General features: G+C 60.1%; 1 protein-coding gene across 12 annotated transcripts in view; it reads right to left on the reverse strand.

The window, feature by feature from the left end:
• The window catches only part of KIF1A (kinesin family member 1A), a 110,663-nt gene that overhangs the window by 18,705 nt on the left and 66,954 nt on the right, over nucleotides 1-25,004 (reverse strand). For 6 of the 12 annotated variants that reach the window (XM_038001268.2, XM_007966936.3, XM_007966937.3 and 3 more), the window contains 12 exons: nucleotides 20,040-20,158; nucleotides 16,811-16,896; nucleotides 15,606-15,744; nucleotides 15,308-15,479; nucleotides 14,998-15,088; nucleotides 13,518-13,636; nucleotides 12,504-12,559; nucleotides 10,836-10,944; nucleotides 9,850-9,916; nucleotides 9,555-9,639; nucleotides 6,583-6,688; nucleotides 4,162-4,188 (listed from right to left, as the gene is read on the reverse strand). In XM_038001268.2, coding sequence (XP_037857196.1) covers nucleotides 4,162-4,188; nucleotides 6,583-6,688; nucleotides 9,555-9,639; nucleotides 9,850-9,916; nucleotides 10,836-10,944; nucleotides 12,504-12,559; nucleotides 13,518-13,636; nucleotides 14,998-15,088; nucleotides 15,308-15,479; nucleotides 15,606-15,744; nucleotides 16,811-16,896; nucleotides 20,040-20,158 — 1,176 coding nt within the window. The remainder of the gene's footprint in view (nucleotides 1-4,161; nucleotides 4,189-6,582; nucleotides 6,689-9,554; nucleotides 9,640-9,849; nucleotides 9,917-10,835; nucleotides 10,945-12,503; nucleotides 12,560-13,517; nucleotides 13,637-14,997; nucleotides 15,089-15,307; nucleotides 15,480-15,605; nucleotides 15,745-16,810; nucleotides 16,897-20,039; nucleotides 20,159-25,004) is intronic. The other 6 variants (XM_007966940.3, XM_038001263.2, XM_007966938.3 and 3 more) reach the window with 1 other exon arrangement.

Consider the following 25,004-nt stretch of genomic DNA (forward strand, 5'->3'; position numbering starts at 1 on the left):
GGATGAAGGGAGGAGAGAATGAGGGGTGCAGGAGATGAGGCATGATGAAGGGAGGAGGGGATGAAGCATGAGGGGAGGAAGGATGAAAGGAGGAGGGGATCGGGGAGGAGAGAATGAGGGGAGGAGGGGATGAGGAAATGAGGGGGTGAAGGGGTGAGGGAGTAAGGGAGTGAGGGGGTGAGGGAGTGAGGGGAGGAAAACATGAAGGGAAAGGGGGTGGAGGTAATGAAGGGAGACATGAATTAGGGGGTAAGGGGATGAGAGGGTAAGGGAATTAGGGAATGCAGGGACGAGGGGGTAAGGGGAGGAGGGAAGGATCAGGGAAGGGTGAGGGAATGAGGGAGGGAGGAGATGAGGGAATGAGGGGAGGAGCTAATAAGGGGATGAGGAGTTCAGGGGTGAGGGAAGAGAGGGTGAAATGAGGGGATGAGGGAGGGATGAGGGGATGAAGGAGGGATAAGGGGATGAGAGGGGATGAGGGATGGATGAGGGAGAGATGAGGGGACGAGGGAAAATGAGGGAGGGATGAGGGGATAAGCAGGAATGAGGGAGGGATAAGGGGATGGGGAAGAATAAGGGATGAGGAATGGATGAGGGAGAGATGAGGGTATGAAGAAGGGATGAGGGAGGGATGAGGGGATGAGGGAGGGATGAGGGGATGAGGGAGGGATGAGGGAGAGATGAGGGAGAGATGAGGGGATAAAGGGGGAATGAGGGAGGGGTAAGGAGATGAGGGAGGGATGAGGCAATGAGGGAGGGATGGGGGATGAGAGGGGATGAGGGAGGGATAAGGGGATGGGGAAGAATAAGGGATGAGGAATGGATGAGGGAGAGATGAGGGTATGAGGAAGGGATGAGGGAGGGATGAGGGGATGAGGGAGGGATGAGGGGATGAGGAAGGAATGAGGGAGAGATGAGGGATGAGAGAGGATAAGGGAGGGATAAGGGGATAGGGAAGAGTAACGGATGAGGAAAGGATGAGGGAGAGATAAGGTTATGAGAAAGGGATGAGATGAGGGTATGAGGAAGGGATAAGGGGATGAGGGAGGGATGAGGGGATGAGGGAGGAATGAGGGAGACGAGGGGATGAGGAAGGGATGAGGGGATGAGGAAGGGATGAGGGGATGAGGGAGGGATGAGGGGATGAGGGAGGAATGAGGAAGAGACGAGGAGATGAGGGGGAATGAGGGAGGGATGAGGGGATGAGGGAGGGATGAGGGGATGAGGGAGGGATGAGGGGATGAGGGAGGGATGAGAGGGTGAATGAGCTTCCTGGCCAGGCTCTGACCCGCCTGGACAGACTTTTCCTGATTTAGCCTTTAATCCCACAGGATGTGGCTCACATGAGTGGCTGAGGCACACGTGAAAGATGAACGACTGTGTGGGTGAACGTTGCAGCCCCACCAACGGCACAGCAGGGAAGGACAGAGGGGAGACTGAGCTTGCCGCTGGACCTTCCCGACAAGGCTGGAGAAGCCTCAGGACGTCAGAGCTGGGCCGTTTCTCTGGAGAAACGAGCCCCATGCTGCTGGGTGGCCAGGGTGGCCATGGGCCCTGCTGCTCCCTGGCTCCCTGTCACCATCTCAGGGAGACACCCTGGCTTTGAAGGCCCCTGTTGACTCCTGCTCCAGGCAGGTCAACCCCTGTGGCCCTGGGGCAGGCAGCCTACACGACCCTGCGTAAGATGTAGGAATATAGGGTAGGAGGTTGGAGCCAATCTCTCTACAAACAAGGAGTACATCACATACACCCGGTCTTCACCCCGCACTCTGTGTGTGCGCATGCGTATGAGAGACACCCACAGCTTCCCAGTGCAGCCCCCTGAGCACAATGGTAATGACTGGGATAAGAAACACGTTTGCTCAGGAACCACGCAGTTTCACAGTGACAGCCAGCTAGGCAGTGGTGACACCAACAGTGTGACTCACACGCAGAAAGTGACAGGCGCCGGCCCTCACCGAGCGCTTCCCCAGCATCCTCTCTCTCTCCTCTCACCACGGCTCAGCACAGGGGCTATCACCATCCTCACTCCTGGGGATGGAAACAAGGCTCTACCAGAGCCCCTGCTTATCCACATCCACGCAGTCAGCAAATGCCTCCGCTGTAAGGCCCCAGGGTCCCTGCCCACTGCAGATGTCTGGGATGAGACGTCCTGCACCACACCCATCACCTGCTGGTCCACAGCACTGCCCATCACGGTCTGGCAGACCAGGCCTGGCAGAACAGGGCCCCAGGAAGGACGCTCAAGTCTGATTCTCAGGACTCCGACACCACCCTCTCCTCCCCTCTTCACGCCCTGAGCTTGAGGTCTACGCAGGCCAAGTCCCAAGCCTGCTGCCCATGGGGTGTGGGCCGGCAAGCTCATTCTGGAATGGGGGAACAGCCACAAGAGGGCCCAACCCCTCACTCGGGTACAGGTACATGGGCCTCCAAAGCCCAGGGGCTGGCGAGGGAGGGAAAGTTCCTCTCCTCCCACAGTGCCACCGTTTGCCTGCGTTACAGGAGCCTTCCTGGTGGTGCTAACGTTTATTTATACCTGGGGGTGTCTGGGACCAGCCTGAGCATCCCCTCAAATGTGCAGAGGGTGTGGGACCTAAACACTGCACAGCTCAAACTTGAACAAAATACAGACAATTCCTGCCATGAGATCACACTGACGGGCCGGAAACCACCCCGTGCCCAGAAAACAGCTCCTAAATTAGAGCCCAAGCTGATGGGCTCCCCAAACCCAGATCTTTCTGAGCATAGGGAAACTCCCAGAGGCAGGCCAGCTGACTCCAGGACCAGCTAGCCAGATGCCGTCTCCTCCTCCTGCAAGCCCGCCCGACTCACTGCAGGGAGAGGGAGGCCCCACTCAGGCCCTGCAGGGCTGTGCTCCCTCCTCAGTGCAGCCACCATCACAGGGTCGCTTGACAGGGTCTCTGCTGCACCCAGGTCCCCAGGGAGAGCTGGTGCAGCAGCCTTCGGAAAAAATCTGTTCATAGAAAGAGGTGTGTGTGCACATGCTCAAGGGACCATGCCAATGGGGACTCTGGCCCTGCCACCCCTGGGCAGTCTTCTCCTGGCCACGGTCCCTTAGCCACAGTAGTCAATCATCTGTCCTGACCCATAACAACATGGACTGACAAGGATGTGACCTCAGAAAGTGCTGGCCAAGCCCCACTGCCCTGGGCCTCTGTGCCAGGAGCAGCCTCACACCTCCCGACTGCAGGGCTTAAAGGCCCAACATTGGTCTGAAAGGCCTTCTGCTGCTCAGTTCACTTCACAGACACCACCCTACAGGATAACTGCCGTGACGCTGGCCACAGTCATGCAGGGACACAGGAGCAGGCAGCCTTGACCTTCCATTTGGAACAGACTCAAGTTCTCACCAGTATCTGGATTAGGGACTTGGAGGCCCTCCATCCCCAGGGTCTCGCCGACTCCCTGCCCCAGGCTGGCATGGGCGGGGGCCTCACTGCAGCTGGGGAAAAGGGAATCTGTTGGACAACCTGAGTCTGGGACTCTCTGGTCTCTTAATGAATTCACCACCCGCCACTTCCACAAAAAGATGCTTGGTGGCCACAGCCAGAGGAGCGTGGCTGGAGCCGCTGTCCCTCTTCCTGGCCTGGCCAGGCGAGGGACTCATGAGAGGCTGTGGAATGTGCCGGAGTGTGAGGGTCTCCTGGGCTGGCTCCTGTCTGCCCTTCCCCATCCCCTGTGCTCACGGCTCTGCCTGCTAAGGCCCCTTGCAGGGAGAGGGGAGTGGGGCTGGTCCTCACAGGGTGGTGCAGCCAAGGGCAGCGGGCCAGCAGCAGCGTGCGGGATGCCACGCCCATCCACAGGGCTAGGTGTGGTGCGGGGCGGGCAAGGCTGGGGCAGGAGGAGCAGGAGGCCAGCCAGTGTCTACTGGGGAGCAGGAAACTACAAAGCAGCCAGAATCAGGAGTTGGGGAAGAAGGGACTCAGCCAAGAGGACGGGGTGGGAAAGCAATAAAGAAATCAAACCAAGATTCCAAGAGAATAAAAAGAAAGAAGACGGGAGGAACAGGAGGACAGGTGAGCACGTGTGTGAGGAGTCCAGGAAGCCGGAAGTTAACTTCTCAGGGGTGTGGGGGGCGGTCAGGGGAGGAGCAGGGAGGAAAGAAGAGGCTGAAATGAAACCAAGGGACACAGATGATACCTAGGTATGTCCGAATCAAGAAACTGCCTGCAAAACACAAACAATCACACGGTTAGTGAGGGCCGGGCAGCGCAGCGGGAGCGGGGCAGGGGACAGGCAGAGGGAAGCGGCCTGTGGCCACAGGCCCACTCTGAGCCGGGGAGGCTGCAAAGCACGGGGCCTGGGAGCAGGTGGGAGGCAAGGCCATGGCAAAGCGCATGGGCGGCCAAGGCTCCAGGCCGGAGCCAGAAGCCAGGGCTCCTGAGCCTCCACATGTCACAGAGAGAGGCCTTGGAGCAGCCTGGCCCCTCACAGGGCTGAGGACGCCAGCACCATCCATGGCACAGGAAGGCCCACTGGCCTGGCCAGCCAAGCCACACGATGGTGCCTGCCTGGGGGTGCCAGCAAAGGACAGTCCCCGAGACTGCTCCAGAGCAGGGCTGGGGGAGGGAGCTGCCAGCACGGGCAGGAGCCAAGCGAGGGCCAAAGCCGCTTCGGGGAGGCCACGCCCACACAGTGTGCCTTCCTCCTTTCTCAGACCCAGGGCCATGACCCCAGCACAGGACTGCATCAACCCCAGAGGCACCGTGGGACCGGCCCCATGTCTCACAGCCCTCCGGGTGTGTGGCCAAAGCCCCTTCAGTGACAGGTTCTCGGGCCTCCAGGAACAGGGGCCTGAGGGCCAGCCATGAGCTGCTCCCTCCTATGTCACCCATGGCAGCTGATCTGAAGAAGACCTCAGAAACTCAGCCCTCTGTGCAGGGAGATAGCAGGTGGGGTTGGGGGGCTGGAGGCCCTGCCCACCCCACCCCAGGAGCTGCCTGGGCTGAGGGAGGGTCAGAGGTCAGGAAAATCAGGTAATGAGGTCATCTCCCAGGATCCAAAGCACATCTCACATAGCAGACCTGCCCTTCTGGGCCCCACCCCCGACTCCAGTTCCTGGTCCCCCACAGCCCAGGGACAGCAGCCCACACCCTGCAGGCAGTGCCCGTGCTGGGGGCTCCAGGCCTTCTCCACGCCTCACCAGGGAGCGTTCTCATGGTGGCAGGAGAAGCAAGGCACGAAGAAGCCCCCAAGCCCCGACCCATCCCACCTGGTCTGCCTCACCTGCCCCTGTCCCAGACGTGTTCCCCCCATCATGGCGCCACCTCCACATAGAACACCCCTGAATTCTCCACCCTCCTGTGGACATGAGTGCAGGGCAAGTTCCCTCTGGAAGGCCACAGGCAGGGCTGGGACCAGAGCTGCATCCACCCTCCTGTGGACGTGACTGCAGGGCAAGTTCCCTCTGGAAGGCCACAGGCAGAGCTGGGACCAGAGCTGCATCCGCCCTGCCCAGATCTCTGTCCAACCCCCACCCCCTACTATTCAGCGCTGTGCCCACCCTGACTATCCAGCTGCCCCCTGCCCTGGCTGCCCCTGCAGCGCCCTCCTTACTGCAGTGCTAAGCCCCGATAGCTCACTTTCTGGGTGTTTCTGATGAAACCAAGCTCTGTCTGGACCCAAGTCAGAAGAATAGGAGACGACGCCCCCCAGCACCCTCCTTCCTTATGACCTTGACTCTCCTTGCAGGGAGGCCCTCAAAGATATTTTCCTACAAACACAGCCATGGAGACACCCGCGGCTCCAGCTCTGAGGGTCCCCTCTGGGTTTGTGCATCATGAGTCAGGTCGAGCCCCCAGGGATCAGCCGGGACTGGACACTGGAGCTCCCGCCCCACTTTCCCCAAGCCCCTGGAAGGCAGCATCTGGGATGCAGTGGAGCCCGAGGGACATCCCCACCCACCAGGGCTGCGCCTGGTAGTGCTGAGCCACCTGCCCAGGCCAACCGCAGGGGCTGCCTCCTTCTCCCATCCCCTAACCCCAGCAGACCCCGATAGAGCTGCCATAGACATCCCAGAGCGCCGAACCTCCAGCCCAAATGAGGTCGGACTGTGACTGCCCAGATTGTGGGGTCTTGGCCATGCAAGGGAGTGTAGAAAGGAGCAGCCTGGTGGTGAGGGGCCTGTGCCAAGCAGTGCCTGTGGGCGCCCCACCCCAGCTGCTCGACCCCTAGCCCCAGGATGCCTGCCAGAGGCCACTGACTTGCCCACAGCAGCATGGTCCTTGGATATACAGCCACTTGTCCCCACACCACCCAACAACGAAACTCCCGAGGACAGCACTCAGCTCATCCTCCAGCCCGAGCTGGCCCCTCTGCTTGGTGATGAACAAACGGGCATGGGGGTGATGCCTGAACCAGCGACGGGGTGCACAAACGAGGAGTCGTGGGCACAGAGGCCACCAGCCCCTCACCGCGCAGCTCCTGCAGGTGCCAGGAGGGAGGGACAGGAGAGCGTTGAGCGAGTCACGTTGTGTGGCTGGACCCTGTGCCGGGTTGGCCGAGGGCCTCGCAGGCTGGGAACATGCCCTGGGCCCTGTCTCCAGGGAGTCTCCGACTCACCGGTCATCTTGGGCTGGGTGAATGTATCCGGAAGAGAGGATATTGAGAGACAAGATGTTGGGGTCGATCAGGGACTCGTCAGTCTCTGGAGTGTTTCGGATGCGGCCTGCAGAAAAGGCAACGGGGCACGGGTCACTTCCCAGGGGGCAGGTGGGACCCTGGGCCCTGCTGGCTGCCTCAGGTGAGGGCGCTGTCAGCAAGCCAGCTCCCCACGTGGTCACTAAAGCATCGGTCAGAGGCGGTGCCAGGGGGAACAGGGAGGCCCTGCAGGGTCCTCGGCGACCCAGGGGCCATGTGCAGTTACTGCTCCACGGTCTTTCTTGTCTGTCTCTCGGCCACAGTGAACACCCCCGTACACACACTGACAAATGCAGGTGCTTAGCCTGGAAACCATAGGCCTTCCCGACTGCTGGAAAAGGAAGGCTAAGCAAGACACAGAGGAGGAATGTTCCTGCTTCTTCTTACACCTAAAAATAATGATAATAACAAGGAAAGGGAGGGAGGGAGGGAGGCAGGCAGGGAAAGGAGAGCAGAGGAGGGGAGGGATGGGAGGGGAGAGGAGAGGACACTATCTGTGCCATATAACCTCTTCTTACAAGGGGCATTTCCAGGAGAGCCCGCTAAGATGTACACACTGGGGGTGTCTGTCTGTCTCTGTGAAAGACACCAGAGCTGTTATCAGGCAGGAAAACTGCCTAGTGGCTTCACCTAGTAATTTCTTGGCCAGACAGTGACAGTTCTGCTCATTCAAAGGAGTAAACAAACATGTGCACATTTTCTTTGTTGCATCAGGAAGGAACGACAGGCTTCCCTTTCCTCCACCACGCATGGACAAGACAAAACCCAAGACGTGCTAGGATTTTGTGTTGACAGGTGCACACTGGGCCTGCCTCAGCCCATTGCTGGAACTCCGACCCATGACCTTGCAGCACCTTGGTCCTGGGAGGAGGCAGGTGGATCCCAGCAAAGTGCCCTTCCCTATGCCAGGGCCCTCTGGGTCCATGCTGGGGCAGCACCCATGGCAGAGAAGCAGCTCACCTGCAGGGATTGCTGCCTGGGCAGAGCCACTCTCAGCCCTCGGGGCCTGCACTTGAGCAGTGTTCAGCCTGCTCTGAGTCTGACCAAGTACCTGGCCCACAAAACTGACACCCATGAACCCATTGGTCTGGGCAGAGTGCCAGGGGTTGGGCTGGGGTCCTGAGCCTCTGTTGTCCGCACCTCGACTCCCTCCCCTGCCTCCAAGGGTGCACCCACTCACTGCTCATGGACACCTGGGGTCTCTCCTTGACTTTCATCCCTTTCACTGACCCTGTGCCCACAGTCTTGTCCAACTCACAGGGCTGGAAAGTCCCATGGCCCTCTTGGGAGGGATGCTGAGCTCGGAGAAGACTGTGAACAGTGAGATCAGGTCCCAGTGGGATCAGGTCCCAGGTGAGGAGCAGGAGAAAGGCTAGGTGCTCCCCAGAAAGTGACTTGGCCGCTCTTTGCCCTGAGTCCAATCACAGGGCTGCTCAGCCATGAAGCCCAGAGAGGCTGAGCCCAAACCCCTTAGCCTGAAGGGGGGCACTGGGGTCTGTACCATATCTTCCCAAATCCCCTTAAATAGCATCCCTGATCCCCCCACCCCACATAAACAGACACTCCTGTTGGCATTTTTAGAAAGGAGGTGGGGAGAAGAATGTGGGATCTGAGCAGGCAGGGTCTGAGGGGCGACGGACCGAGGCCCGGGGGATGCGTCCTTTCAACCATGCAGATCCAGCTTCCCCGCTTCCTTCTCTCCTGTCTGCCATGAGGGAAGTGAGACCAGGACTCAGAATATGGGGCAGTGGTGCCCCAGGGATCGTTCCTCAACTACCATGTGGCCGGGTCCATAAGCTGTGTATTTGCTAACGTTCTGCCTGGAAATCAATTCACTCTTTTTAGGCTTGCCCTAAACAAGCTCTGAAAGGAGGGTTTGGGTGCTTGTTCCATGACTTTCTGATTCATGTGAAATTAGACACAAAACTTGTAAAACATAAGCATGTATCCTGGTGTGCCTGGAACCTCCTGTCTACAGTCCTGCATTGGAACACAGGGTGACGAGTCCAGCCCCAGGGAAGTCACCTTGAGCGGTCACCCAGCCTGGCCATGGCAATGTCGGGCAACGCAGGGCTGGGCTGGCCTCATGCTAGTGACACACTGAATGGATGACTGTCTGCCTCCTTGAACGAAAATTGAGAAGACAAATTCTTTCCACCTTAGCAAAGGAAACATTTGGTGGACCCGAGTTCAAAACATGAGGTCATGGAAGAAAAGAGTGTAAGATCCTTGGTGATGGTTATGGGCGGAATTGTGAACCCGAAAAATATACGTGGAAGTCCTACCCTCCAGGACCTCTAAACAGGACCTTATTTGGAAGTAGGGCTTTGCAGAGGTGATCAAGCTGAGTAAAAATGCAGTCAACCCTGGAGCAGGATGGGCCTCTAATCCAACCTGCCAGATGTCCTTAGGAGAAAGGGCTACAGCAAGACACAGGACAGCAGAAGCCTGTGAAAATGCAGTGATGCGTCTGCAGGCCAGGGTCGCCCAAAATTCTAGCCACCACCAGGAGCTGGAAGAGGCAGGGAAGGATTTTCCCCAACAGGTTTCAGAGAGAGTGTCTCTTGCCGGCACCTTGATTTTGGACTTCGGGCCTCCAGAAGTGTGAGATGATAAATGTCTGCTGTCTGAAGCTACCTGGTTTGTGGCATGTTGTCACAGCAGCTCCAGAAGTCCAATACACTGATTAAATAGAAATTTGCAGATTGCCACCCAGGTCCAAGGCTCTCCTTTTCAGGCGAGGAAGTGACCCACAGAGAGGTTATGTGACTTGGCCAGGGTCACGCAGCAACAGACGCAGAGGTGTGATTAGAACCCGGGCATCCAGCTCAGGGTCTGTACTCTTCCCACCAGCTTGGCCCCACCCCCCAAGGCAGCCCCCACACTGTGCTCACCCACGACCAGCTCGCGCACTTCCTTCCAGCGGATATGGCTGCCTGTCTCGTGCAGCAGTGTCACTGTTATCCGTCGCTGGATGCCCTGCCGGTGCCAGGTGAGAGGATATGGTCAGATGGCTCAGGGGGCCACTTGGGGTCGGGGAGGGGGACACAGGCAGGGTAGGGCTGGGAGAGGCTCACACCTGGTGGAGGTGGGGGAGGGGACACAGGCAGGGTAGGGCTGGGAGAGGCTCACACCTGGTGGAGGTGGGGGAGGGGACACAGGCAGGGTAGGGCTGGGAGGGGCTCACACCTGGTGGAGGAGGAAGGTCCCCATGCATGGCATGCCCCCACGGTGGTCCACCACGGCTGGGATGTAACTGGAAGAGAGAGACACATGTGAGGAGCGGCCGGCCCTTCCTCCCTGCCCTCCCTGCAGCACAAGACACAGTGGATGGGAGCAAAAACAGGGAAAAATCAGCAGCTCCCTCTGGTGAAGATCAGGCGGCCTGATCCATGGAGACCAGGGTCAGCTGAGCACAGAAACCCACCAGGCCTCCTTGGCTATTGCCTCCCAGCCCTGCCCACTGGACTGGCAGGGTGTCCAACAGGGAGACACAGTATGGCACGGCCTGGTCCCTCTGGGCTGGATCTTTGTAAGTTCCCAAGGGTCCTCTGCTTCCCCTGGTGCCCTGCAGATCTGCAACCCAAGACCAGAGGATCCAGAGGAAATCCTAGCAGATGGGCTCATCTGCTCCAACCTCTAAGGCTCCTGTCCCACTCTGGGCAAGGACCTGAGTCTCCACCAGGCCCCACTCTGAGCTGCCAGCCACAGCCCAGCTCCCAGCTGCCACCAGGGCACCAGGCAGACCCCCACAGGCCTCAGCACTGGGACCCTGGAACCTGCCTCCCCAGGGCCTCAGGGCTCTCCTCCCACCTCCTTCAGGTCTTTGCTCAAAAGTCCCTTGATCACTTCGTAAGTACCTTCTGCCGCCCTGTCCCCAACCCACACCCTGGTGTGCTGTCCTAGTGCTCAGGACCACGGGGCCACCAATTCAGGTGCTTATCTGTCCAGCACCTCCCTGCCCCCCTTGCCAGTTCCTCCAGGACAGTGGGGAGCTTTGTCTGCTTTTACTCCCCAGGACCAAGATGAGGCTGGGCCCACAAGAGGTCTGCAGGGAACACCTGCTGGAAGGATGACTCTGGATGCTGGCAACCCTCAGGTAGCTCAGGTCCTCGTCCCTCTCCGCCCCATCCCCTCCACACTCACACCCTGGGGGTCCCGGCACCAGCACTCACTCGCCATTGGCCTCCAGCTCACAGATCTCGAAGTAGACCAGCAGGTCGTACTTGCAGTGGCAGGGCCCCGGACAGGGCCGCGTCAGCGTGCTGAGCTTGGTGGCGGGTACTGTAGGGACAGGAAGGCGGCATGCGTGGATGGGAGACCTGACCCATCACGTGCCAAGGGCATACTCAAGGAGGAGGTGCCAGGGCCAAGGGGGCTCAGAGGCAGTGAGGGCATCTCCCCCTCCTCAAGGGAAACAACCAGCCAACCCCAGCCATTCCCAAGATACACAGGGTCCTGGGCACTCTGTGGCCTCAGCACGTCACATGGACGCTCACGCTCTCTGTGCCCCAGCTAGGAAAGCCACGTGGCCATGCACACTGGGCAAAGTTCATGAGGAGAACAGTGGTCAAGACCCCAAGAACCAACAGGGCAGCCACAGATACACTTGTTCAAAAGCCCCACAACCCTCACGGGGCCCCTCTGCCATGCTGCCAGGCCCATCGCCTACACCACACCTTGGCTACAGCCTACTGTACCAGTCCAAGCACATCTCACCAGCACCCAGGCCTGGCCCAAGAGGCGTTGTCCCTCAGCTCCCACTGGCCCTCCACTCGTGTCCAGCTCCTGACCAACAGCCTCTGTCCTCACATCCTTCACCCACCTCTGTCCACCACTCCCTTCTCTGAGACCCATCACACAGGTCCTCCTCCAGCAAGTCCCATCTGAGCCTCCTCCGCCTCCCCTACAAATATGGATCTACAGGTCTTTCTTGTAGGCTGTGGGGAAGACTGAATCTCAGGGAACCCATACTGCGGGCCACAAAACCTGTACAGACCAGGGACTGGCTCCACAGCAGCTGGAAGGTGTCCTCCCACAGTGTCCTCAGCCTGCAAACCTTCATCTCACAGGTGTTCAAAGGACAGGGTCCTTGCAAGGCAGGCACAAGAGGCTGACACCTGGTCACCACGTGTGCAGACCCAGTGCCTCCACCCACCAGCTGCAGAGGCAGCTTCTCACACAGGCCCCTACCCTCTGGGGTGCTGGTGCCTGGGACCACACTCCCTCCTTCAAGAGGGTTTCTGGGCTGTGAGGGACTCAGCCACACCTGCCGGGCCTCAGTCTGGCTGCCTTTAGCTCTCCCCCAACCATGTCCTCGGGTTTTGGTCTTGCAGGGAATAAACTCCACTCTTTTAACTAAAAGCCAATGAATCTCAAGTGCTATTCCACGACCCACCTGTTCCCGCAGGCAGAGGCTCCAGGCTCTGGGCAAAAGCTCTGACTAATACTCCTCCCTGACTGACCCCGCACTCTCACTCCCCCCTCCAGCCTTGGACCCCCATGAAGGAGCTTCCTAGATTGCCCTTCACCCCCAAATCTCTACCTCTCTGTGTTCAGTTGAGATGCCTGAAGTCCTGTCAAAGCCCCCAACCCCCTTGCTGTCTTCCTTCCTCGGCTCCCCACACCTCTGCCACCAGCTCCAGGCTACTCTCTGGGCATAGGGCAGACCCTTGCTCCATGGGAACCCCATGAGGCCTGACAGGCTCAGGGTGGCCCCAGAGTGCCTGGGAGGGCACAGCCCCGTCACAGAGGACAGCATCTACTGCGGGGGCCCAGCCCACTACAGCACCCACAGTGAGGGGAGCCCATTGCCCTGAGATGGCTCCAGAGACTCTTCCTACCTGGCTTGGACAGTGGCATGACCCGAGGGAAGTGGCGGCGCGAGGGCCTCAGGGGGCTGTGGAGAAAGAAACACCAGTGTGAGGTGTTTGTGGGACCCTGGGTGGGAGGGGTCAGAAGGAGACAGAGGGCTACTGGCCCCAGGTGCCCGTCCCTGCCCCCTCCCGCCCTCTCTTCTCCAAGGCTGTCCACCAGCTTGGGTGGGAGGAAGAGGAGGGACCTTTGGGACCCCAGATTCCACCCCAGAGGCCACAGGAAACCAGGGCAAGGTTCAAGCTCTGGCTTCTAGTCCAGAGTCCCTCAGGCACTCCCAAGGACAGACAAGCAGCCCCAAAACAAAGCCTTCATTGCCCTTCTCTTTCCCTGACACCCTGGAGGGCCCCTGAGCTCCCAGTCCTGCCTGACAGCTGAGAGGAGTTGGAGGTGGGAAGACAAGGGCCCACCCGAGGCCTCTGCTGTTCTCTCTGCACTCGAGGTGCCTAGGAGGGGCCGGCGTGGCCCAGGATAGACACTCCCATCCACCTTCAAGGGTCTGGGTGAGATGGCCTGAGTGGAAGTCCTGACTTCACGTCCCAGCCCCACAAGTCTCTCTGAGCCCCCATTTTCCAGGTCTCAGGAGGCTGCATGGACTGAGGGAGCTAGGCCAGGCTTCCTCAAGGTGTGGCACAGCTGGGCCCCTTTCCTGGGGTCCTTGGTCAGCAGCAGAAGTGGTCTCCCCGGGGCCACCCCAGCATCCTACAGCTGGCAGCCCCTGCACACTGCCCAGGCCAGCAGGAGGTCAAGCAATGCTCACAAGGAACCCTCTGCAGTCCTGAAGGAGAGAAGCTGTGGGAAGGTCCAGAGCTCTTAATCGCTCTCTGAGTCCTGCCAGCCTTGGGCAAAAGGCCTCCTGGATTGGCAGGGGAGGTGGGTTTCAGGGGGTGCATAGGCTCTGCAGCTTCAAGACAGCTGGATGAAAAGATCCGGACAGGGGCTTTGAGGACAGCAACCCCGAACCCCCCACCCAGGGCACTGACCTGAGCACGTCCTTGCAGAGGGGCGGGAACGGGTGCTGCTGGTAGTGACCGAAAACCTCGAACACAATGGGCTGGCTCTTGATGTACTCAATGAAGGACTTGGTCACCTCCACTGCGATCTGGTGGGCAGGCAGGTGGGAGGACACAAGGGCACGGCCAGGCCACATTCAAGGGGGAAGGAGAGTCGTATCAGTGAGCTAAGTGCTTCAGGCCCAGATCTGGGACCCTTAGCTGGGCCCACCTCTGCCCAGGGGCAGCAGCCTCCTCTAGGTCCTTCAGCCCAGCCCCTCCTCCCACCACATGCCCCAGACGGACTCTGGAGTGTGTCCCTTGGCCTCTCTCCCCAGGATGAACGGGGGCCACGTGGTCAGCTGCCCTTTCAGAACACAGAGCTGGGAAAGGTAACAGAGGGCAGTGCTGGTCTCTGCAGGGCGCCCCTTCTTGGGCCCTGCCCCACTCAGCAAGAGTTACAGGTTGGACCGTGTCCCCCTCACCAAATTCATATGTTGAAGTCCTAACCCCAGGACTTCAGAATGAGAGTGTATCCTGAGATAGGGCCTTTACAGAGATAATGGAGCTAAAGAGAGGTCATCAGAGTGGGTCCCAATCCAGCATGGCTGCTGTCCCTATGAAATGGGAAAGTTTGGGCCCAGACCCACGCAGAGGGGGAAGGCCACGCGGACAGACACAAGGAAGAGGCAGCTGTTCTATAAGCCAAGGATAGAGGCCTAAGAAGGAGGCGACCCTGCCCACACCCTCATCCTGAGCTTCCAGCCTCCAGAGCCGTGGGAGGCCACATTTCTGTTGTTTGAGATGCCCCCATCTATGATGCTTTGTGACAGAAGTCCCAGTCAACTAACCCACTGAGTCTCCAGGTTATCAGCCCTGCCAAATCTACACCCATGGCCTGGCACTCAAAGCCTGGCTCCCTGGTAGCTTGCCGTATCACTGTTAGGCACCTCTTTCCCCTGCTGCCCCAGGAGCCCAGTTCTCCCGCCTCCAGGAGGAGCTGCTCTGCCCTAAAGGCCCCTCCTCTCCATCATCCTAGCAGCCCAGCTGCCATCACTCTCCTGCTTGGAGTTTTCCAGACCTCTCAGGACATTGCCAGCACCCTGCAGCCCCTGTGACTCTGCCTCCTTCCCATTCCCAATACTCAAGCCAGGGCTGCCCTCGCTGAGCACCTGCAGCCCTCAGTACAAACCCCAGGCCCCACTGCACCTGCATCCGGCTCCCCGTCGGCTCTACGCTGACCATGGGCAGCTCTCAGGGGCTCTGAGCAGCCCCCATCCCCCAGTTGTAAACCCATCAAGGGTCTCCCACTGCCCAGAAATCACTCCTACACCCTGCCTGGCACTGGAGTTCCTGGTGCTCAGCCCTGGCCCACAACTGGTGTTCAGAAGAGGGAGAATGAGCCATGCTCAGAGAGGCCCTGGGAGGGTTGGTCAGTGGCAGGAATGGGGAGAAGCACCCAGGGACGTACGTTCTGGACATGGTAGAAGCCGAGTGGGGGGCCTCTGCCTGTGTTCTTCAGGGGCTCTGTGGAGAAGGCCTCATCGTGGCGGTGGATGAAGCTGCAAAGCAGAAGAGGTGCTTTGGTATGGGGTGGGGTACTTGGGACAAGACCTTACCAGGTGGAATCACCTCACATGAGGGCGCTGGGGCATTCAGGGCGCTGGGGCTGGGCCGATATGGCACCAACATGGCCTGCACCCTGCTCAGCGCCCAGGCAGGGGAGCCTTGGGCACAGAGTCCCTGTGCGGCATGGGGACACAAAGGCAGCAGGGGCTCACTTGAACTGGCAGAAGATGTCAGCATATTCGGCAGAGATGCTGGACGCCTGCAGGACTGTCACACGGAAGGTGAAGGTACTGCCCAGGCGGAGGTGGTCCAGGGCAGTGTCCAGGGGCCCGTCCAGGGCGGCTTTCTCAGAGCTGTCTAGGAGGAGGCCTTCTGGGGGCACCGCTGCAGGGAGTCAAGGAAAGTCATGGACCTCCAGACCATATGTCTTCCAGCCACAGGCCTGGGCCGGGCTCAGGAACCAGGTCTCAGCATGCCCCACGCCCTGGGCAGCTGGGTTGGGGAACCCACCTGAACAGGTATTGTTGTTGACTTCGTCGGCTGAGGGCCCCACGTCTGCGCCCTGGCCCTGGCCCTCCACAATGCGAAGCTCTTCCTGGGAGGTTCCCGAGCGGGACATCCCCACCACAGGGCAAGACTCGGACTGGAACTGATCAGAGGGGGACCAGAGTCAAAGAGAGCCAGAAGCCGGCTGGGGAGGAGCACCGCAGACCCTGTCACAGGCCCACCGGAGGGCTGTGCCACCCAGAGCCTGGGCTAGGGCCTCCATGAACCCATGCACCAGACCTGCCCCTGCCTTGTGGGGGTCACCCACCTCCCCAAGCCTCAGTTTCCCCTGCTGTGGATGTGTGTCTTTGGATTCTATAGCCTACGGCTATGTGAAGTCTGAGCTGTCCTGGAAACAACTCACCACCCGCCTCTCTACTCTGGTCTTCAGTTCAGCCGGACCCCCGCCTGCCAGGGCCCCTTGCCCAGCAGGTTAGCTCTCTCCCCTCCCCTTCTTGGGCACCCCCAACACTGACAGCCCCTCTAAGAGAAAAGGTGTTGGGCAGACAGACCACCTCGCTCAGGGAGTAGGTCACCCAGGTTCCGGGTGACAGCATGGCCAGGTGGGCACGTGTGAGAAGAGAGTCTAAGAAGCTGGGGGCAGGAGCCACCTGAGCATGGCCTGGGGTGCACTTTGGGGACCTTCCTCCACCACTCTCTCTCTCAAGAGCGGAAGAGGAGACTGAGTGGTCCAGGTGTCACTGGACACAGCGCCGGCCCTTCACATGAGGACCGCAGGTAGGCAGCCTCAGGAGGCCCCTCATTCTCACTGGGTGGCAGGCAGGGAGCAGGCAAAGGGGGCAGTGGGAACGCACTGTCCTGTGGGGACCCAGAGGAGAAACGCCCCAGAGAAGGGAGACAGGGTGGGGATGGCTGCACCTCAGTGTCTGTTCTGGAGGCTAGTGTTGTCCACCTGCTCTGCACCCCGAATTGGACCCTGGAGCGGTCTTGGTGGGAGATGGGCGGATCCAGGGGTCAGGGCAAACCCGGGAAAAGGGGCGTGGTGTGCTTAGAGACAGGGCAGGCTCAGTGCTCTGGACCAGAGGGAAGAACCCCAAGAGGACTTAAAGCCCGTGGGATGAGACAGGGGCGTTAGAGGAGCAAAGTGCACAGGACTCCAGTAAGCGCCAGGCACCTCCAGGTCTGGCACTTGGGAGGGAGCTTGGTACCTTTTCAAAATGCTGGTCGTCAAAGGAGATTTTAGCAGTTCCCGACTGGCGGACGCCAGAGCCATAATCAGGGGCCTCTTCATCGGCTGCAGGAGAAATGGAGCGAATGGTTGGAGCCCAGCTTGCCCCCTGAGGTGGGTGTGGGCAGAGCAAGGCTGGGCCACCCCGCAATCAAAGTGAGGGCACAGGAGCAAGAGTGGGCAGCAGGCCCCTGACTGAAGCTGCCACCCGTGGCTCAGTGACAACCAGGGCATGTCCCCGCACACTGACCACCCGCCTGTACTGCCCAGTGGTCCCAAAGCAGCCATGGCCTCATCACAGCCCACTTTGGTAGAGGTCACAAAGTCTATATTTTCAAAATCAAATATTGCCCAAATTCCCAGGTGCTCAAGCAGAACCCGGGTAGCCCCTCCCCATCCCCATGTGCAGAGACCACCCCGCCAGCCCTGCTGGTTCCACCTCCAGAATCAAGACGTGCCTCTGCCACCATCTGGGTTAAGCTACCACCTATCACCTGTCTAGACATTTGAGGGCCACCAACCGCCCCTCCACGCAACTTCCCAGGCCTGCTGGTGCATCCGCCCACACTCCCCAGCCTTCAAAGCTCTCAGTGGACCCACTGCCCGAAGCCCTGGGCTCTGTCCTGCCATGGTTTGCGACAGCCAGCGCCTGCTTATGGAGGAGTCGGTGCTGAGGGAACAGCAAACTGACCTTGCCCAGGTCACAGGCAGGGCTGGTGAGACTTCTGAGACCACCAATGCAAGGGCCGGGGCCTTTTCTAAGTTCCCTTCTCCACCACCACAGCCATCAGACAGGGAAACAATTAGGCGTCACCCAACATAAAATGATCCAGTTGCAGGATGGCCGGCAGGAGGCCTGGTGACCCAGCCCAGGATAGGAGCACTTCCCAGGCACTGTCCCAGCCTGGTTTCCCAGTATATGACCTGGGAGAGCAGGGGCTGTGGCCCTGGGCACACAGACCTGGGCTCAGAGCTGCCGTGCACCTTCCTAACTGGCTACCCTCATCTGAGAGGTGGGGGAACCTCTCAATCCCATAGGGTGCAGGACAGAGGTAGAGCTTTGCACTGAGATTGAACCCGGGGCCTGGGAAATGGGCAACCTCCACGTGGATCCCAGAGGCCCCCTCTGACCAGGGCAGACCAGGACGGCAGTTGCCCTCACAAGGACATGGGCCAGCCCCACAGCCTCTGGTGCAGCCCCACTCTCAGTGGTGGCTGTCAGGGTGGGGGCCAGTGGGAGGAAGTGGTCAGCATGGCTCTGCTCAGCCATCCTGACCACTTGGTGGGAGCTGCTGGCACAAGGCAGGATCGGGAGGACCTGGTGAGGTGGGGGTGGCCCCTCCTGGACGGGAGAGGGAGGTGATAGGTGTTCCCAGCTTTCCTGAGCGTTGCAGCTCCGGTAAACACCCCACCTTGCAGCAGCAGGGCTGGGGCCCTTCCCTGGTGCTCACCCTCCCTCCCCAGCTGGCCCCCAGCTTCTCAGCACGGTGGTATCACAGTGACTGGATGGCAAGCAAAGACATGGCCAGTGGGAGGTGCTGTAAACAACATTTAAAAATCATGGGCTAGGCTGGACACGGTGGCTGGCCGGGCGTGGTGGCTCATGCCTGAAATTCCAGCCCTTTGGGAGGCCAAGATGGGCAGATCACTTGAGGTCAGGAGTTCGAGAGCAGCCTGGCCAACAGGGTGAAATCCTGTCTCTACTAAAAACACAAAAATTAGCTGGGCATGGTGGTATGTGCCTGTAGTCCTAGTTACTCTACTCAACAGGCTGAGGCAGGAGAATCGCTTGAACTGGGAGGCAGAGGTTGCACAGTGAGCCGAGATCAAGCCACTGCACTCCAGCCTGGCGACAGAGCAAGACTTCGTCAAAAAAAAAAAAAAAAAAAAAAAAAGAAAAAAGAAAAAAAGAAAAAAGAAAAGAAAGAAATTATGGGCTAAGGAGAATTTGACATCAGAGTCAAAATAACTTCATTAATAAGGTGGGATTACAATCGCCCAAGGCAGCCAGGATAGCAGGGCTGGGAGGACCTCTTGTGGGGAATATGAGGTATCTCAGGGCGGAGAATATGAGCCATCTCAGAGTTGGGGGACTTGCCATCTGGGGAGGGGTATGGCCATCTCAGCCTGCTCCAAGTCACTCCTCTGAGCAGCCCCAACCAGGTAGCCAGGAGCCCCCCTGCAGCCATGGATGCACGTCCTCTCTGCATCCATCTGTCTGCCTGTCTGTCTGTACTACGCCCTCCCCAGGGTGCCCAGGCAGCCAAGGCCTTTGAGAGGAAAAAGAGTGGTCCCTGGTGAGGGGAGACCTTGGTGGAGGAGCCCGGGGTGCGCTGGGAAGGGAGTGGGACCTTCCCTCATGGCACAAGCCGCCTCTTGCCCTGCAGCTTCCCAGGCAGCCAAGCTCTTTCACATCTGTGTTCTCGAGTACCCTTCAACATTCCTATCAGGTGTGGAGCATTACAACGGATCCCGTTTACATGTGAGCAAACCAAGGCTCACAGGCTCTCTGGGGCTGTGCTGGTGCCTCCCGCCATCAGGAGCCGGCCGGGCCTGGGCCGAGCAGTGCCAGTCTCCACCTCCCCCAAGGGAGGGGCTGCATCTTCAGGCCCAGTGTGGAGGCAGACAGGCCTGTGCCTGAGAGACCAGGGAGTGCATCAGGGAACCAGAAGCACCCCAGGGAGGGCTGCCCTGAGCAGGGCCCAGGGGCCAGGGACGGTGCCTCGCAAGCCTTTCCTGGGGCTGCGGAGACAGCCGGGCGGGTGGGATGTGCTGACAGAGAGCACCTGCTCTGCAGCAGGCTGGGGGAGGGATCCAGGTGGTCTTGGGTCCATCTGGGGCTGCCTGATGGGAAGGTGGAGACCCCCAACCAGAGCAGGCTCAGATGGCACTGGGCTCAGCCTGCACGGCCCCCAAGGCACCCCCAGCTGACCCCAGGGAGTCCAGGAGGCCAGAGCCAAGAGCTGGGCAGCAGGGGTTTCCCCTCCAGGGCCCACTGGGGGGCAGCAGCCCCAGGTGCCAGCTAAGGACAGGGTGGAAAAACAGCTTCAGGTTGACCCCAGGGAGAGTGGAGGGCCAGCTGAGGCCAGCTTCCCACTGACCACTAAACGAGGCCAGAAGGCCCTTCTCAGGTCCCTGCCTCTGCCTGCAAAGGTGAGAGCCAGCCCCAGAGGCTCCAACGCCACACACAGCCTTTGACCCACACGCACCTGAGATGGCCTGGACAGCCACGCGGAGGAAGCCCTTCACCTCACCCTTCTCGCTGACGATGGCCACACGGTGCACCAGGGGAACGGGGTACAGCAGGTTGCTCAGGTACACGAAGGCCCTGGGGGGAAGTAGAGGCTGTGGTCATGGGCCACCCCTCCATATGTGTTCTGACGGCAGCGGTGGCAGCATGGCCTGGCTCACGACACAACACGGAGCTGCAAAGCAGAGGGAAGCCGCCGGACAGGACAGCCAGGGCCAGGACAGCAAGAGCGGGCGGGGACAGGCAGGGTGGGCACTCGGAGGAGACAGGAGGTGAAGGGACAGAGAGGAGGACGAGGAATGAGCCGCGGCGAGCAGAGGCACAGCCCAGTTGGGCCCGGACCTGGCTGCCTGAGAAGGGAGCACCCGAGGAGGGAGGTTTCAGCCTGCTTCAAGGAGGACGGGGGCCAGACCAGGACTCAGACCACACTGTGCTGCCCACCCTTTCACACTGGCACTGATGGCCAGCATTGCTCTGCCTCCTGCCCACTTCCCAGGGGTCCCTGGCACTCACAGACCCCACAGAACCCCTTCCCTGAACAGAAACTCAACAGGTGGGAGCTCCGAGGTGAGTTGGCCAAGATGAGGCACCCCTAGTCCAGGGCCCAGGGAAGTGCTGAATGGAGCCCTGAGGACACCCCCAGGGCCATGGTGCAACCCAGAGCACCAAGACCCCTCCTTTCCCAGGACCAGCCTAGGCAGAGACCACGAGCAACTATGGTCGCCAGACAGCTGCTGCGTTCCCTGTGCTGACCAATATGTGGGCAGCTGGGAAGACAGAGAGGACCCCGGAAGACCCACGCCACCCAGCCAGGGGGAAGGATACCCTGCTTCCTGCTCCAGGCAGGTGTGGCTCTGAGCACCGTGACCTCCGGCATGGGAAAGGGCCATGCCTGGGGCCCTCAATTCCAGAGCAGACACTGATGAGGGGTTGAGTGAGACTCAGCGGGCTGTGAATGTCCAACACCTCTCTCAGGTGGGCTCCTGACCTTGCTCCCTCCACCCCCAACCCCCCCGACTTCCCTGCAGCAGCAAGTTGAAACCAGCAGCACCGTGGCCTCTCCTACTCATCAAATCCATCAGTTCCACCTCAAAAGTCTTCAAGAAGCCCCCTCAACTGTCCCATCACCACCAGCCACCCTGCCATGGCCTCCACAGCAGCCAAAAAGGTCTCAAGGCGCCAGTCGGACATCCTCCCATGCCTTTGGTGACACCCAAGCTCCTTGCAGGGGCATCCACGCCCCACGTGGCCCTGGGGGCCCAGGCCCTGCCTCCCCACCACAGTCAAGCTCGGCCTTGTGGCCCATGGGTCCATGGATGCCCCGGGTATGCCTGCTCCCAATGCAGAAGCCCCACCCTCCATCTCATCGGCTGCCTCAACCCTCCTCAGAGGCCCCAGCATCCCAGCAACTGTCAGGACCTTCCCCTTGGCCGTCTCGTTCATTCTGACTTTACACACCCCACGGAACCTCCCTTGCTTTCTGAGTGGCTCTGCTAAACTGAGACCTGACCACTGCCCCCACCGCAAAATGGCCCAGGCAAGGTTTGTAGTAGGAAAAGGGTGTCGCTGCCCTCCAGGGGCCTGAAAGTCTCCTCAGTCCTCCCTCCTGGGGTAAAGGAAGCCCCTGGTGGCTTCTTGGGCCCTCTCCCCAGCACAACACGCCTCTGAAGATGTCCCCCAAGAAGCGAGTGCTCCACACCCACGGAGCCCATCAGGGAGGGACCTGTTACCCACAGGGCTGCAGGTGGCTCTGCCTGACTTAAGTGTTGGGGCTGGGGTTCCACTGCCCTGGGCCACCCACCCAGGTTATGTCCAGAAGCACCCAGGGAAACTCAGCCTGGCCCTAGTCATGAGAGGACGTTGAGGCCCACAGGGTGGGGGCCCCTCCCCACAGTCCTGCTGGGTGCCCTACAGGCAGGGACTCACCAGCATCCCCTTGGGAGGGGGACGCCAATGCCTTCCCTCCCCAGGGCACCCCGGGCTCCTGGGCAAGGGTCTCTGCTTGACAGTGGGGGTGGGAAAAGGGGCTGCTACAAACTGAGCAAAGCTAAGATGTTCAGGAGTGGGGGTGGGGAGAGCCAGGACTTGGGCCACCAGACAGCACAGGCTCTTCCCAGTGGCTGGCGCACCACACTGGAGGAGACGTAAGGAGACCAGGCGGGACAGCCTACGCTGCCAGGCTCTGAGCCAGCGCCTGCCCTCCAGCCCCCACCCACCCCACCCTTTCCCAGAGCCAGTGCCCACTGCAAAAATCCCACGGTTGGAGGGCAGAAGGGCACTGAGGATGAAGAGACTGCCCCACCCCCACCCCACTCTGCAGGGAGCCCATAGGGTGGCCCTCAGAGAGGGGGCGGGACCGGGGACAACTCCCACTGTGGGCCAGGTGAGGACACTCAGGCACGGGGTCCCTGAATCCATTGGCACAGCCTCACAGGAAGGAGAGACTATAGCTGTCCAGGGCCACCCAGACAGGGTCAGACACTACCTCTCCTACCCCAAAGATCCCTCGCCAGAGCTGCCTTCCCAGAAGCTTAGGGCAATTCCGCAGGGGCTGCTGGCAGTGAGCAGAGCCCTGGGCTCTGGGGCCATCCACATGTGCCACTCACGGCACCACAAAGGTGACCCACAAACCTCTGAGCTCCCCAGGACCACACCCAGAGGGAGGAGACTTCTGCACCTGAGTGAGGAAAGGGGCTACCCCCTCCCCACTCTTAGCTCTCAGGGTCTCACCTGACCCCCTCTTCACCTCCTCCACTGCCCTGAAAGGCCAGGTCCAAAGGGGTCTGAGGCCGTGCACAGACAGGTAAACTGAGGCAGGGGCCAGGCCCGTCCCAAGTCACATGGTGAGACTGCAGCAGGCAGGCCCCTTCCTGGCTGTCTCCACAGGGCCTCCCTGCTGAACAAATGCTGTGTGGAACTGACTCTGAGGGTACGCCTTCTGCCATGTTGCCAACCGTAGGCTCAGGCACCAGCAGCACAGCACAGACGCAAGTGCCCCACAAATCAGACAGGGGCTGGGCTCAAGGAGGCCCAAGTCCCTCACAGCCCCAGGCTCAGATCATCCCATTGTGAAGCAACATGGCAGAAATCACAGCAGCCAGCATCTGTAGAGGCACCCGAGGGGCCAAGCACCATGGTGAGCACACAGGGCCTTTTGCTCTTCTGTCTCCTGGGAGGCAGCGCACCCCCATCTCCTCGCCAGGGCACGTCCTAATAAACAGCCATCTCAACTCAACCAGCGGCACCCTTCTTTCTTGGAGATGCACAAAATCCACCCAGGGTCTCAGCACATTGGAACAATGAAGAATGGTACTTATACCCCATCGCACAGAGGAAGAGCCTGAGGCACAGAGATTAAGGAAGTGGCCAGGGCCTGGCAGCCAGGGCCTGCGCGGGACTCCTCTCCAGCTCAACTGTGTGAACACCAAGCTCCCCAGCCACTCTGAGTGGGCAATTCGCCTGGGCACCTGCTTAGTATCACAGCTGATTAATTCAGCAGATTGACTGTTTCATGCTTTTTTCAGATTGTCCTCATACTGGGAGCTAGGGGGACCCAGACACTGCAGCACCACAGACTGCTGCTGCTTTCAAACAGATGGGCAAGATGCAGCCCAGACTGCGCCCCAAAGGTGGGGACTGCTGGGGGTGGGGCCCCGAGGGACATCCAGGTGGAGGTTACACAATGAAAAGGACTCCTGGGGTCTGACACCAAATGCTCCCCGATCTCTAGCGCACCCTGTGGGCATCCTCATGGCACTGACCCAGGCCCCAGGCCACCCGTGAGACACGTGGATCTGGCTGTGGCTCTGGTGTCGGGTGTTCTCCTCTCCCCACTGCCCGTCCCAGTCTGCCTGGCTTAGTGATAGACTTGTTCAGCCAGAAGGGACCTCTGGGGCCCGGAATCCACTGCCCCAGTGGCAGCACCAGCCTCAAGAGAGCTGTGAGCTGGGCCTGGAAGGTGCCCCCCCACTCTGTGAAGAGACCATGCCAACCAATGCACCTGAAGTGTGAGGCGATGGGGCAGAGCGCTGGTGCCTGGCATCTTGGAGCCTGGCGTCTCTGCCCAGTGGAGATACCCTCCCAGGCGACAGGCCTGGGCAGGCCATGCCCCCCACCTGCCCTCCAGGTGCCAGAAATAACCTGACATGTTGGGAGCCAGAACATAGCCCAGGCCTGTCCCTACCTGCCGCAGACACACCCAACGCACAGAGAGTGGCTCTCAGGATCTCAGGCCGAGAAATGCCATCCACAGCCATGCTGCGAATACCAAGAGAGAGGGGCCCCAGCCCACCGAGAGCACCATGTGGGACCCAAGGGAGTGGTGTGGTCTTGCCAGCCCAGGGGGTAGGCACAGAGCTGACCCTGAGTGAAGCCCTCGAGCCGGAGCAACATTTATCGACCCAGCCCTAGACACCTGCGCTCCCTTCCCAGCCCTGCTCCCCTCCCAGGGACCCTCATCCCAGGCAGTCAGCCTCTCGCCCTGCTCTCTCTGCAGCTCCTGTGCCCACCCACCCTTCCTGTGTTTCCTACCCCTCCTGTGCCAGGGGAAATCAGAGCCCCAGGCCCACTCCTGTTGGAATATGGGCAGTGGTCACCAACCCAACTGCCTCCCCAGGTCACCCGGTGCCCCAGACTGCCAGAGGCAGAGGCCCCTGGGGGCCGACCCTGGCCTTGGGTGAGGAGCCCCAGTGTGGAACACAGGAGGCCAGTGCTGGATGGGCCTTCCGCAGAGGCCAGGGTACCTTGAAGCAGACTGAAACCAGCCCGAAAGAGGCGGCAGCAGAGGCAGACAGAGCGAGGGCTGAGTGTGGCGGGAGGGAGGGAGGAGGCAGGCGCTAACCACAGATTGGTGAGGTGCAAAGACGCATGCTGGGACCCAGGGAAGCCTTTCCAGAGGGGACAAGAGTGGGTGCCCCAATTTCGC

This window comes from Chlorocebus sabaeus, chromosome 10, assembly GCF_047675955.1.
Source record: "Chlorocebus sabaeus isolate Y175 chromosome 10, mChlSab1.0.hap1, whole genome shotgun sequence".
NCBI classification, from domain to species: Eukaryota; Metazoa; Chordata; class Mammalia; order Primates; family Cercopithecidae; genus Chlorocebus; species Chlorocebus sabaeus.